Below are 14,977 nucleotides of genomic sequence, written 5' to 3' on the forward strand. Positions count from 1 at the left end.
TTTGAGGAGCCCCGTTCCCAAGCCAGCTGCACCACCCTTTGTGGTTGGGGCCAGGGAGGTGATAAAAAAGTTGGACCAAGATGCTGAAAACGTAACAATATTCAGAACAGAAAATAATGTGCTTTTCTGCTTGTGCTTATTTTGAGGAGCCATGGCATGCTTCAACATCCTCCTGAATTGTTTTTTCCAACAATAAAAACATTGGTCCAGGCAAGCTTTTTTGGTGCTAAAGTTTCCAATTTTATTTTGTTCTTTCAGACATATTAATTATAGTTTCTTTTTTCTCTAGCCTATTAGTAATGCTGATTTTATTGTTCCCGTTGAAATCGATGGAACTATACATCAGGTAAGAAAGCAAAGCTAAATCTGAGTTTCAGTTAGCATTTTTTAGTAATTATGTTTCCTGTGAACTGTGTTTCTAAATTCCCATTTCATAATCTTTTTATTCCTAAATCAAAAGGAAGTAGATTTTATTAAAAATGCAATGATGTTCTGCTTTTTTTTCACTCAGATGAATTTTATACTTAGTTTATAAGGGAAACTAGAATCTATTTGTAAATATTAGATGTGGTTGCAAGTTCAAATAATTCTTTGATTTGATGCAGACTTTTAGAAGTTTCCATATCCCCCACTGGCCTAGCTTGATGGTCTAATTAACTTCCCTGTGTAATTGCTTCAGCTACTCTCCTAGCAGACAACAGGAGAATGTCACAAGTCACCCACTTATGGTAGATTCTCGGGAAAAGTTGTCCGTTTCCAAGGCCAGCCAGTCTAGACTCACCTTGTCAGTCCTGCATCGTGTTCTCCAGTGAATATTTAGCAAAATCCAACCCAAAAAGGAAAGGAGGAAGGGTGTGCGTTTTTTGGATCAGCAGGCAGCTTTGAATAAAGATGCCCTAGTCAGTTGGCGTACATCTTTGTTCTGATTTTTTTTCCCCTTATTTTCCTTTTTTCTTCATGAAGCTCCTCTGGAAATAGTTTCATTTATGAAATATTGGAAACATTGTAGGAAGACATTGTAGGTTTTCCACAGGGATGATCCAGTCATCTTCCTTGTCAACCCCAAGATCTAAAGGGAGAGTCTCTGGCCTGGTGTGTTTATATCCCAGGAGGAAAACTCTCCCTTGGTGCTTGAGCCGTAACAGGATGTCTTTCCTTAATGATGTCGGTAGTCTCTTTGGCCCTTGAGTGCAGGGTGTCAGAGCTGGGGGATCGGCTGATCCAGCCACCTCATAGCACACATGGGGAAACTGAGGCTCAGCCAGGGAGAGGGTTGGTTCAAGGTCATACAATAGGAAGAATTAAAATGAGAGCTCCAGTCTCCTGTTCCTAACCCAGGGGTCTTTTTGTGATACTCGAGTCCCTCTCCTCCCTGCCAGGAGGTCCTGCCAGGAACCCGTCCAGTCCCTGGGAAAGGCAGCTCTGTCCCTGGTGTCTCCACACTTCACACTTTTAAAAGCCATCAGGGAGCCAAAATGGCAGGCACTTGGGCATTTAACATTTGCAGAAGCATCAACAGAATTAACTTAGCATCTGAGAAGCAGTTAAGGCTTCTGCATTTATTATCTTGGCTCGTGTTACAAGATAATGAGACAAAGGAGAGGCTACCCACTGGCATGGCAGGAATTAGGAGAGAAATTAATCCTTCGTTCCTCGTGACCGTGAGCGTGGCCCTCAGGACCTGACCTGCTATGGCCAGCCCATTCTCGAAGGAGCCGCCCAGCTGCCCCAGCCCTCCAGACTGTGCTATGATTCACTTGGTGGTAGATACCCCAGAGCTGGGGTCAGAAACTCTCTCTCCTGAGGGAATGAAGCCACAGGCGCCCAGAGGAGGACCAAGGCCCTGGCGAAGGCCGTGGCCTCGTTCAAGTAATCCAGGATAGGCTGTGCAGGTCCCAAGGGGCCTATTCTTGGTTACTTGCACGCGGACGCGGGCCTGGACGCTGGCCTCCGGGCCCAGGACCCTCCTCTCTGCCAGAGGCACCAACACCAGAGTTCCCAAACCAGTCTCCTGCCCTTCGCGTGTAGCAAAGCTTCCTTTCCAAACAGTATTCCCAGGGAGACTGAGGACCGCAGGCCGGATCCGTTCCTGGCACCAAGCAGCCTCGTGGGCAAAAGTCGGGCCTGGAGCTACTACAGCCACAGGTCCAGCCCTCAACCCACACCCAGGCCACCCTGCTCCTCAGAGCCCTGTGGGCACCCACCCTGAGCCATCCTGCTCCTCTGGCCCCTCACTCCACACACCCTTTCAGTCAGCCATGTTTCCCACCAAGTCCTGGCTCTGTGTAAACGCCTTTACCAGCAGCACATCCTCCGTGTGAGGCAGAGCCCTGTTCCCCTCTGTTACTCGTCCTGTCAGGTATCCAGCCTGCTTCGTTTATGGCCCCATGCATACTCGCCCAGGCCTGCTTTTCACATTTCATCTTCAGCCTTTTCTACCCCCATTTCCCCCTATTTTATTGCTGCCTCTGAAGGGCTGGTCATGCAGGGCTCTGGCCATTCTCTAACACCCCAAGCGTTTTCAGGCCAGGTCTCATGCTCATACTGTTTCCTCTGTCTGGAAGCTCACTTCTCATCCTTATCAGCCTGGTGAACTCCTATTCATCCTTCAAGGTCCAGGCCAAATGTTCCCTTTTGTGATTCCCTCCCCTTGAGAGGGGAGTTAATCATCCTTAATTTATCCCTCTACTATAGCTTTCATTACACATGTTTATTTTGATATATTTTTCTGTATGTCTGCTCTAGACTGTGAGCTCTTCAAGGGCAAGACCTGTGTTTCACTCACCTTTGTAACTGCTTCAGGCTGAGCCCAGAGCTGGGACTGAGCGAATATGAATTGAATTGAATTTTAACAAGTTTGAATTATTTTAGGGAAATGGCTAATTTCAGATGGAATTTATTCAAGTTTTAATTAGTTCTTCCCTCCTCCCACCTCCTCTGTCTTCTCTCGCCAGCTCTGCCTTCTCTCCCTGCTCCCATGTTTCCTCACATTTGTTCGGGCTCCCCAGTCAGGAGCAGAGCCCAGCCACTCTAGGAAAGGCCGCTCTTTGCCCCCGCTCTGCTTGTCGGCTCCTCCTGATGGCTGGTTTCCGGGGCCTGGGGTAGGCTGGCTTCAAGTCCCCTGAAGCATCTGTTTTTGGAGAAGACCCAAGCAGAGTTACCTTTGTGGGGTCAAGTAGATGGTTTCCCAAGCCGACAAGGAAGGCCCTTCCTTCAGCTTTGCTGGGCCTGCGCCTCCACCCCAGGCCGTCTTAGCGAGGGAGGGGTTCCAATCAGAGTAGGTAGCAGCTGGAGCAATCCCAGGCCTGCCCGGCAGGGGGCCAGGCCCTGACCTCCCGAAAGGACTACCCCAGACCACAGCCTGTGTCCACAAAGGGCCTGACTGAGAGCATGTGCCGCGAAACGCACGTGAAATGAAGGAACTGTGTCACACAAATGTGGCACAACCCTTCCACTCACTGGTTCTGAAAATCCCCAGGACCTTCAATACCATGGTCAGCTTCCCTTTCCCCCTTGGGAGGGGCGTCTGCTCCCAACTCAGACCTGGAGCCCAATCTGAGGTGTGTCTGGCCTGAAGCGCCATATCTGACTGCACAGCCCTTCGTACGTACCACATTAAACCAAGGGGCAGGAGGCAGGAACCTGGTTAGGAATTCTTCCTACGCAGGGTGTCCGGGCCCCAGGCCTTTCGCAGCGGCTGCTGTGACTGACCGGCGTGCTGTCCCTGCCGTTGCAGGTGTATGTGCTGAAGCGGCCACACGTGGACGAGTTCCTCCAGAGGATGGGGCAGCTGTTTGAGTGTGTGCTCTTTACTGCCAGCTTGGCCAAGGTGGGTCCTGCCCCCAGCCCTGAGCGCCCAGCCCCTCCACCCCTGCCCCCTGTCAAGCAGCCCTTTGTTAAGGTGGGGGAAGCTGTCTCCATGGTGACAGGTTCCCACCCCAGGTGGGGTGGATGCAGGCCATGTGCACAGCACCAGCCTGAGAGGCTTCTGGGTTACCATAGCAACAGCACTGGGAACAAGTGCTCCATGAAGTTGCTCCCTGCGGCCGCTGAAGCTACTCATCCACAGACCAGGAAACCACACATGTGTCCAGTGTAACCAAGAAAGGGCATATGTATCTCATCTGTTGACTGGCTACAGGCTCAGGCCTCTTTGCCCTTGGGTTAGCTCACATGGGTTTCAGGGAGAGATAAGGGTCAAAGATTCATCCACCTGCTGGGGCCGAATGAGAGTTGTGACAGCCCTCATGAGCCCTGGGACCTCAGGCCAGTTGCTTCACTTCTCTCGCCTCAGTTTCTTCTATAAGATGGGGATGATTCCATCTACCTCATGGGGTGGGTCAAATGAGATCATGCCCATAAAGAGCTTAGCACAGGGCCCCACTCCTATTCAGCAGGTGTCCGTGGAGCACCTGCCGGGTTCCATGTGCTGTGCTGGGCGCTGTCACATGGTAACTGCTCCTGGTGTTCATTCTTTATTATCATAATTATTCATGATGATAAAATAATTTTTTACCACATGTTCTGGTCCTGTGGTTTGGTATGAATCTCTGACCCAGCACCTACACTGGCTCTGACCAAGGAGAGTGGTTTCTTGGCCCTCTCCTACTGTTTGAGGGAACTGGCAGGCTCACAGAGCCCCCAGTGTGGTTTAGTCTGTCCCTTCACAGGTGAGCGGAGGCACGTGCGTGGTGTGGAGGGCAGACAGGGCAGGCCCTGCTCCTCGGGAAAGATCCTTGCCATGACCATGTCTCAAACCCTGACCCTGATGGGGCCAATGCCATCCATTTGTTGATGGCACTGCCGGTGTCTCCATGGGCACCTCAGGGACCCTGAATGGCCCCAAAGATGAGCTCTCTGGGGCCCAAGTTAGCTGTCTGCCTGCCTGCAGACCTGCTCCAAGGACCCACAGGCAGCTTCCTCCCCCATGTTCTGTCTCTGCGCGGCTCCCTTCTCTGCATGTCGGGGACTCTGACCCCGAGTTCCCAGACATGCTGCTTTGCCAGGCTGGGCATTGCTGGTTTGGGCCATCTCTCTGTCATGGCCGAGGGGAGAGAGAACCCCACTTGCTCACATTCTGCCAAGCTCATCACCAGGCCGGTAGCGAGGGAATCCAAAGCCCCGGGCTGACCTCTGCATACTGAAAAGAGAACGTGGCCTCAGGAAAAGCGTAATCTTCCCTGGTGGGTACCCTTTCAGATGAACGGTACCAAGGCTAATCGTGCTGCGGTGCCGATGGCTTTTCTGACAGTGCTCTGGGCTGCCAAGGAGCCTGAAGTGATAACCAAAGAAATAACAGACAGGAAGATCGCACAATGCTGGTGGACTGAGAGCTGTTTTTTATTTGGCGAAATTGAAAGCACTCTTTCTTGGCATCACCCCCAGCACTTGCTTAAACATCCTTGTTCAGTCGCTCTTCCTGGACGGCTCCCACCTGCCCCTCCATCTGTCTCTCCAGCCCTTCTCTTGCTGCTACCCCAGGCTGGCTCTGCCGAATCAGCCCTCAAGTCTAGCCGTCCAGCTTCTCTCCTCCCTGGTGCACAAGCTCTGCTGACAGGTGGCCGCTCCCCAGTGCTTGGCTCTGGGCTCAGCCCCAGCCAGCACTGTTGGTGCAGAGGACCTCCTGGCCTGCCGCCCGGGGGCCTAAGCAACCCTCTGCTGACTGTCAGCCCTTCAGTGTCTGCTTCCCCATCTTAGTGTCCTTCCTTCATTCACTCACCCAACAAGTATGTACTGTGTGTCAGCCACTGTACTAGGCACTAGGCATACCACAGAGAACAAGAGACAGTCCCTGCCCACGTGAAGCTTATATTCCCCACCTTCATCTCCAAGGCCTGGAGCCCCAGACTCAGACATTCCCTTGAAAGATATATGCCACCGCCACCGTTAATGATTATGAAGAAATTAGCTAGAGTCAGCCCCTTAAAAACAACCCACGTGGCACTTGGCTACCCTCACCAGCAGGAAACTGCAGAGCCCTGAGCTCACCCCACGTGGTTGGCAGGTAATCCAGCCTCCTCCTGGACTCTGCTCCATCAGGATGTCTCTGGAGAGAGGAGGGCTCGCCCATGGAACCAGGATGCTGCTTGTAGGCCTGCATCCTGCAGCCGTGCCTGCCTTGGCTCTGCACTTGGGCTGCTGTGCGTTCCGCCACTGGCCTTCCCAAGACCACCAGCCTCGGGTGCTTCCTACCTCCCTGGCAGAGCCTCTGGGCCCCTAGGGAAACTGGCTGTGCCCCTCACTTGGGTCTTGGTGCTGAGGCCTGACCTAACGTCGGGCTGGGAGCTGCCACTCTTTTGCCTTCAGCCCAGGCCACTCAGTCTGGATGAAGATTTGCCCTCAGGGATAACCCCTTTATTTCTTTATCCAGTTCAGCCTGCTTTGGGGGAAATTCCCCCAGGCCATGGAATAGGGCCAAGCTGGATGAACCCCAGCTGTGAGCGGGGCTCGAACTCCCTCCCTTAAAACTCCTGGGCTCCAAGTAAATGGAAGTGCTGTCTGGGCACCATCCAGTGACAGTCGGGGGCTGGGCTGGCCCAGCTGCCCAGAGCACCTCTAGGGGGCAGTGTGGCCCCGTGCACACAAGCCACATCCCAAGTCCGCTCTTTCGTTCACTGATGGAACTAGTATTTACTGAGCCCTACTATGAGGTAGGCACCCACAAGTGCTAGGGATGTCATGGGGAACACGACAGGCAAGGCCTGGGCCCTGACAGGTGACAGGAACGTAAGGTGGTCCCAGGTGGTGGTGAGCTCTGTGGGGGCAATGGCTGTGAGGCCAGAGAGTAGCCAGAGAGGAAGGGCTGGGTAGGTAGTAAGGGAAGCCAAGATCTGAAAAATGAGGAGACAGAAGGAGAAGTTCGTGCAGAGAGTGTTCCATGCAGAGGGGACACTGGTGCAAAGGTTCTGACCATGTGCAAAGCCAGTGTGGCTCAAGTGACTTGAGATGGAGCTGAGAAGCGGCTGCAGCCGTACAGGATCCGGCAGGGACCAGGGGGCCTCGTTGCAAATGCGGTGGGAAGACAGTGCAGGGAGTGATGTGGTCTGACAGATGTCTTCCAGCGGCCACTCTGACAGCTGTGGGGTGAATGGGTGGAAAGGAGGCCCAAGGGGAAGAGGGAGGCTATTCTGGAGGCTCATGCAGCCACCGCAGGCCAGAGATTACAGAGGCCCAGACGAGGCAGTGACAATACAGAGAGATCCAGGTGGATTCAAGATATTTTTGGAGCTGGAACTGACAAGAATTTCTGATGGATTGGGTATGAGAAGTGAGAGAAATGGAAGAATCCAGGGTGTCAGGGAAATAACCAGGATCTGAAACACATCCAATTATTTAAATCCCTTTTTAGAAAAGTAGTACGGATCTTGCTGCAGGAGGTCAGGGCTTCTGGGCTCTTCCAGGCGCCCAGGCTTCACTGTAACACCTGCTTTCCAGTACGCAGACCCTGTGGCTGACCTGCTGGACCGCTGGGGTGTGTTCCGGGCCCGGCTCTTCCGAGAATCGTGTGTTTTCCATCGAGGGAACTACGTGAAAGACCTGAGTCGCCTTGGGCGGGAGCTGAGCAAAGTGATCATCGTGGACAATTCTCCTGCCTCGTACATCTTCCATCCTGAGAATGCAGTAAGTAGCCCCAAAGCAAAAGGACGCAGAGCTCCATCTGAGCTCTCTTGCCAGGCAGAACCACTTTTGTACCTTCAAGCACCTGTGCGGGGTTTCTTGGCCTTTTCCTTGGTGAAATCCCAACTCTGCCACTTAGCAATTACATGACATTGGCCAAGTTATTTATGCCCATTGAGCTTCAGTTGTCCTTTCTGTCAAATGGGGATTATAGGCATGCTGATCTCATAGGATTGTTGGAGGATTGGGTGGCAGTACGTGAAAAGCACTTAGAGCAGAGCTTGCAGGCTCAATGAGCCTGTATCTCCTTAGCATCTTTAGGATTGTGACCGAGAAGGTTCTGTCATTAGCTTCCTGGAGCTGGCTGTTGCCCAGGACTTCATGACCCCTGTAGACTTAGAAGGCCTGGGTGACCTCTTCAACAGAAGTATTAAGAATGAATAGCACTTCAGTGAGGTCTTCAGATAAGACTGCCAGGCTTTACCACCTCATAATGATGTCTAAAAAGTAGACAACGGGAACATTTCCTACATAAAACTCCATGGAGCGTGGCAGCTCCCAGTGCCGACTCTCTGGGTGCAGCACGACTCAGAGCAGGAGAGACGCCCTCCTGCTGCCCGCCCTTCGTTTCCAGGGGAAGAGAGACCAGCCCCATTGGTGATTGCTCAACCCTCCACAGTGGCCACCACACCGCGCCTCAGCTCAGGCCCTGGAGAGGATGTTTCTCCCAAGCCCAGGTTTCTCAGACTCAACAAAAGCCCAAACAGGGTCCTTTCCTTGAGGCCAGAACTCTGTTGCTCCACTTATAACCAAAAACTGAGTTCAGACTAGATTCCATTAGTGTATAATCATTATTTGAACAAACATTCAAAATGCATTATATTTAAATATGCTCCTTTTGATGAGTTAATCATATTCAGCATAATGCATTTTGTATGTGTCTAACAGATAAGGGTTCTTTTTAGTATAATCCCAATTCCAGGGACTTTCCTGGCAGTCCAGTGGTTAGGACTCCACGCTTCCATTGCAGGGGGCACGGGTTCGATCCCTGGTCCGGAAACTAAGATCCCACAAGCCTCGCGGCATGGCCAAAAAAAAAAAATCCCAATTCCATTATCACATCTGATAATACTAACAGTTTCTTAATGTTATCTAATATCCAGTCTGTGTTCATCTTTTCCCTATCATCTCGAAATATTTTCTTACATTTGGATTGTTTGAATCAGAATCCAAACAAGGCCATACATTGCTTTGGTATTGTGTACTCACTGTGGTATCACATCAGGAGGCATATAACATCAGGTTGTCCCACTTTTAAAGATTTTGAATTGATTTTTGGATTCAGGTGTTGTCAGCCTGACCCATCCATTTTTAAATTTTCAATCGACCTTTCACCTAAAAATGTGAGCAGTCATTGATGATCCTTACCTACATCCACTATTTCATTAGGAATTGCAAAATGGTGATTTCTAAATCCTATCATTCTTTCTGCATTTATTGGCTGGAATTCTTTTTTGTTTTAATTGAACTTGCTCTCATTGACTACTTGATGACCCTAAAATTCATTTTGAATGTTTGAATAGGGAAGTCAGAGTAAAGTCTTGGTTCTTTTTCTTTAATTCTGCAGTTTTCAGAGTCATGAGTTGGTGCTCTAGCAACCTCCAAAAGTAACCAGTGAATTTTTTTAGGTACCGTTATGAACTCATGGGTTTTTTTTATGTTATAACTTAAGTCCATCTATTAACCTTTTGTACACTCAAATGTTCACCTTTGGCCAGTGGATGCCCCTTCAGATAACAAGAGTCTTTGATAGCTTCCTGCTTTCTGGTCCAACAAGATGTTCCAAGCTCATCTTGTCCATTTCTTGCTCCAGCCCTGGAATCAGCCATTTTTCTATGGAACCTGGTTCCTAAGAATGAAAATGGTATCTAGAGACCACAGTTTGGGTGGGTTCTCATTGTTACTGGGATGTCCTTTGCTTCCAGTCCTTTCTACTGGACAGAGCTAAAATACACTTATTTTTATTTTTAGAATGAAAACAAAATCATAAATTCACTTGGTTTCTCCAATTCAGTTGTAACAGTTTTTATTTAATTTCTTTTTGTTTTTGTATTTGTGTCTCCTTCTCTTATGCTGAAACGCTTGATTCCTAAAGATATTAACATCATTACAGATTTGATTTATTCTATAGTATACATTTAATAGCTTCAAAATTGCATTGTTTTAATATTATTACTAATAATAAAACAATTGAATGCATTTAGAGGTGTTTTTTTTTTTGAGAAATCTACAAACAACACTATGTTTCAAAATCACTTGAAATAATCCTCTCTATGGTTATGTCACAAACTTATATACACTAAGGTTCATCTTTTGTTGCTTTTTTTCTTAATGATTTAATTTTATTTCAATTATGTAACACATTTACATAGTTTAACATCAAAACTATCAGCAAAGATAAATTCAGAGAAGTCTTGTGTCCATTTCTGTCCTCTCACCCATTCCTGCCCCTTCCCCAGGAGTAGTCATTTTTTGGTTAATCCTTACCTTGTTTCTTTTTTTAAATTACATGCTGAATTTTTATGTTTCTAAGCAGTCTTTAGATTTGTAAAATGGTCAAAAATACTGCTTTTAAACTTTTTTGGCTTCCCCAAATTTCTTTTAATATCTCTTCTTTGCACCCCTGGCTACCACCCACTAGCAGCCTTCCCCACCTCTCTGTCTAAACCTAAGGGAGAATGCTGTCTTGCCCATGGCTTCAGAATGTCCTGAAATTTTATACTTCCCCTTTTAACTGATCTCTGCTAAGCATGGGAGGAAATGGTCCACTTCTCCTTGCCGTGCAGTCTGGCACAGCGACCCTAAGTGGAAGCCCTCTGATGCCCTCTACGTGGGCTCCCTGATGTCAGTGTTGGCTGGTGACCTCTGGCTCCAAGTGCTCTGAGGTACAAGAAGCTGGTTTAGTGCAATGGCAAGAGCGTTTTGGAATTAGCAAGGTGCTAAGCTAGTTATATATTCTGCGCCCTGGCCACCTTTTCTGTGGCAGGAAAACAAAACAGGCAAATGCCTGCAAAGTGGGCACACTTAATTTTGCCTTCCTGAACCAGGTAGATCTGGATTGATTTTAGTTGCGACAGGAGAACGAACAAGATGATGATGATGATGATGATGATGATGATGATGATGATGATGATTTCCAGGTACCCATCCTCCTTACCAAAGAAAATGTTAAAGTACAGGGACCCAGTCAGGCTAGAAGCAGTCCCCAGGCCTGGATACAGTTCTGCTGCCCCTTCCATGCACTGTCTTCCAGGTGCCTGTGCAGTCCTGGTTCGATGACATGACAGACACGGAGCTACTGGACCTCATCCCCTTCTTTGAGGGCCTGAGCCAGGAAGACGACGTGTACAGCATGCTGCACAGACTCTGCAGTAGGTAGCCCCGGCCTCCGCCCGCCTCTCGCCTGTGCACCCCGGAACCTCAGCCTTGGGACCTGCCTGGCCTCAGCTCCACAGGAGCTAAGAGTGAGGACACGCCATACTCCAGGCCATGAGGCGAATGTGGCCATACCTACCTGGTTTATTTTTTAAGAACAGAAACAACTATTTTAAAATGAACTCTTTTAACGAATTTCATAAAGGGACATGCATTTTACTGGATTTGCTTTTCTTAAAACATACCAAAAAGGAAAAAAATGGGAAAAAAAAAAAGCTTGATATCTATCAGACTTCCTTTCAACTGTCCTCCCCTCCAGCAGACAGCCTGTCCCCTTCTACCCCAGCTCAGAGTAGCTGACCCAACTCAGAATCTCTTTCCTACAGGATGAAGTGCCTTTTTGAATGTTATTTTAAGCTGAGAGTTAATTTTTCTACACAACGTATTTCCAGACATCTTTTAGTCTTTTATTGTCTTAGCTTCTCTAAGAAGATAAATATGACAATTTTCTAAAACCTGGAAGGTGGGAGGGAGGTGGGTGGTAAGGGATGGGGGTGAGTCATAGGAGCCTGTCTCCCAGCCGGTGTGCTGCTCCGACCGCCTGTGGCATGCCACAGGGTCAGGCCCCTGCTAGTGACGGTGTCAGTGTGTGCATTCATTTCTGACCCAGTTTGGAATGTATCCGCAATCATGTGGCTCAACGCTTTAGGAAACGATAGATCCTTTTATATTACTCTTATTATTTCTGACGGTGACAAATTTGTCTTGAGGTCACAGTTTCCCCTTGAAAAGTGGCATCATGTCACTTCCGCTTTCACACTACTGCCATACTTCTGTATGTTTTTGGTTTGGTTGTTGTTGGTAGAGAAGTTCTAAGAAGCTCTAAAACCCTTGGATAGTTAAAAAAAAATCTGTTGATTGATTTTTAAATCTGTCCTTTCCAAAAGCTGGATACCCGTGGAGATGTTTAGGAATTTTCTTTGCTGCTACTGCGCTGCCACCAAATGGAATTGACCAGCGGCTGTTACACTGTTCTTTGCCACTGTGCCTACGCTCAGAATCTGCTCACTGCTAAGCTGCAGACTTGGACAGGGTCAGAAACATAGGTGTCCCACCCCGTTGCAGACTGTGGACTGCATTCCTTCCCTGGCACCAGCCTCGGGAGTTCAGAAGGGAACAAAGACAAAAGGGCCAGCGCACCTGACCGGTGTGGTGTTCATTTCAAACTGCAGTCAAGCTCAGAGTTTCTGATAAGCCGACCGTTCTCTCTTGAGAACCTGTGGCCTCAACCCACCACCACGCTGATGTGGCCCGAGTCCATCTCTTGGTCTTCTCTTTTGAAGCACAGCCTATTTCTGAGCCGAGGTTTGGGGAAACGCGTCTAGATGTGGGACCCATCGCCCAGAGCCAAGGAGAGGAAGGGCCCCCTCCCTGAGCCGGGGCTTCCTTTGCAGCCTTTCCCAGTGAGATCTTTTAAGCAGTGCCATGTTCCTCGTTTGACAATAAGACAGTCTATAAAGTATTGCTCTTAAAGATAATTTAAAAGAACCCTTTCATGTTGGCACCATTGCCTTAGTCCTCTATGGGTCGGGCCGGAGTTCTGGTGGGAGTGACTGGCACTAAGAAGACTGGAAAACGGTGGGGGGCGGGGAGCTGTCAAAGTAAAATTTCTTTTCTGCTTTCATTCATAAAATAGTGAAGCCAGCTGCCAATCACGTCCTCCCAACAGCACTTTGGTCTGCGGACTGCCGTGCTTTCAGAAGAGAAGTAAGTATTCAGGGGTAACCAGGTCTCCCCACGCTCTGAGTGTACCAAACCCAGTAATCCACATGCCAGTTAAAATAGAAACAGCCCCTTGCAAGGCATGACTACAGAAAATAACAGTTACGTGGCAGGTCTGCACATGCCATACACCTTGATTTGGAAAACTAGTCATTAAATGAACCCACTGCCTTAAATGTCTTGAATGTTGCAGTCAAGTGTCTGACATGTGTTGACATCCACACAGAAATCAGTCCTGATGAGAGCCTTAGATCCTCACCTGTGCCCCCTTCTTTGTTGGCATCCTAAGGTCTTATTTGGAATAGGGGGCAGAGAGGACTGAAATTCTAGAATATTCCAGGGGAATCAAACCTAGGAATCGTGCCCCACTTCCGATGGAGTGAAGACACTTGGCAGGCTTGAGCCAGACACTTCACCTGGTCATTCCTGAAACCGTGAGCACCATTGCACTGAGCCAGTGCAGAGCTGCCGGGGGTGGAACCCAGTTCCTGCCACCACAGACACAGAATGTCTCAGGAGGGCAGCAGGCCCTCGGAGTGTTCTGGATTCTGTGCACCTTATTTGACCCCACTCCAAAATTCCGTTCTTATTTTAACCCTTGATTCTGCTTTATGTACATAATCAAAATATCTATATCGATATATATATTTTTAATCATCTACATGTAAATGAAGCAATAGAATTCTAACATAAGGCCAAGAAATGAGATGAATGTTTGGGGTTTATGTTTTTTAAGGTAAATACGGGTATTGTTTTTAATTATTACCTTTTATTAAATTGTGGGCTTTAAAACCTAATGAAACCTATCAGCTATTTCTCTGTGCCATATACTTCCCATGTTACCAAAACACCCCCCAACTCTTCAGCCAAATGAGAAATCTGACCTCCTGAGTTTCCATGGTCCTTTTGGTACCAGGTTAAAATATAGTTTCCTGGAAAAATATTTTTTACATTAAGATCTGGAACAGGATTCTGTGGGTCGTGGACTGTTATGTTATCACATCTCTGGCCGGGCCTTGAGTGGAGGTGCCCAGGCACACCTGAGGTTGTTACTGCTCTGTCTTCCATTGCTCTGGAATCCTACGTGTTGGTCCGTGGTTTCACCCATTAGCTGTTTGTAAACAATGCATCTGTATCCTAAAAAGAAGCACCACGTGTCATAGCTGATGGTTGATGGGGAAACTCCTTTGATGTGGTGCAATTTTGATGAGATGATTTTGGAGACATGAGGATGCCCTAATGACACTGATTTGTCATGGTTGCAGCATTTGAACTTGTATAAAAAGGAAATCTGTATAAGTCTATAACCTGGCAACATTTTAAGACCCTGTATGTTAAAGATGGCTTTCTCATAAAATCCAGAACCACACAGCCCTATGGTCAAACACTCGTGATGTTTGTGCCTCTGCTTTTAAAGGTGCTGTGATGGACAGTTGGCATGCCAGGGTTCGAGAAGAGTGGATGGTTTGAAGTGCTTGCAAAATCTGTGCAAAATCAACTGGCTGCCTCTGTTCCTATTTTACTGTAAATTTGATGGTGTCTGTTCCTGTTCCATTCTCCAGGGAGCTTCTCTATAGACAAACACACCCCCCCCAAGTGGTGGAGATGCTGGTGTCTGGGTAGTCATGGATTTCTGTTGGACATTTGAATGTGTAAACAATCCAGCATCACTGGGGAAATACTACATGTAGAATGTGCACGTTTCCAGGGGCGAGCATTGTCAGTCAAGAGATTTGCAATGATTTCCTTCCTGCCAAAAATAAATACATGAAACTGCGCTCTCTTGTGGGTGGACTGCTTCTTAGCACCTCTCCTCACTCTGTTCTCTGTTCTCTCCCAGCTGCACAGCCTCACACCGGCACCTTGGGTCTCCCGGTGCCCCAGCTTCTGAAGAGCAGGGGCCAATGGGAGCAGGATCTCAGGAGCCACGGACCTTGACTCCAAGGGGAGCTAGGAAACCACTCTGCCCAGTGTTAGGACCCTGGCTTCATCTCCCCAGACAGAAGCGGTCTGGCTCACCATCCCCCAAGGATTCCAGCCCTACCAACAGGCTTCCAAGTGGAGCCTGAGGAAACCACAGCCCCCACACCAGCCCCTCAGAGCCACAGGCATTGAGTGTGGTACCTAAACCCATAGCCCTCGC

The 14,977-nt window shown here is 48.6% G+C and overlaps 1 protein-coding gene across 1 annotated transcript in view; it reads left to right on the forward strand.

Moving 5' to 3' along the window:
* Positions 1 to 14,611, forward strand: part of CTDSPL (CTD small phosphatase like) — a 123,621-nt gene extending 109,010 nt beyond the window's left edge. Inside the window, 4 exon segments of the mRNA XM_061196494.1 lie at positions 290 to 346; positions 3,737 to 3,829; positions 7,435 to 7,620; positions 10,931 to 14,611. Coding sequence (XP_061052477.1) covers positions 290 to 346; positions 3,737 to 3,829; positions 7,435 to 7,620; positions 10,931 to 11,056 — 462 coding nt within the window. The 3' untranslated portion in view covers positions 11,057 to 14,611.
* The last annotated feature ends 366 nt before the right edge of the window (positions 14,612 to 14,977 follow it).

The sequence above is a fragment of the Eubalaena glacialis genome, chromosome 7 (genome assembly GCF_028564815.1).
Source record: "Eubalaena glacialis isolate mEubGla1 chromosome 7, mEubGla1.1.hap2.+ XY, whole genome shotgun sequence".
Lineage (NCBI taxonomy): Eukaryota > Metazoa > Chordata > Mammalia > Artiodactyla > Balaenidae > Eubalaena > Eubalaena glacialis.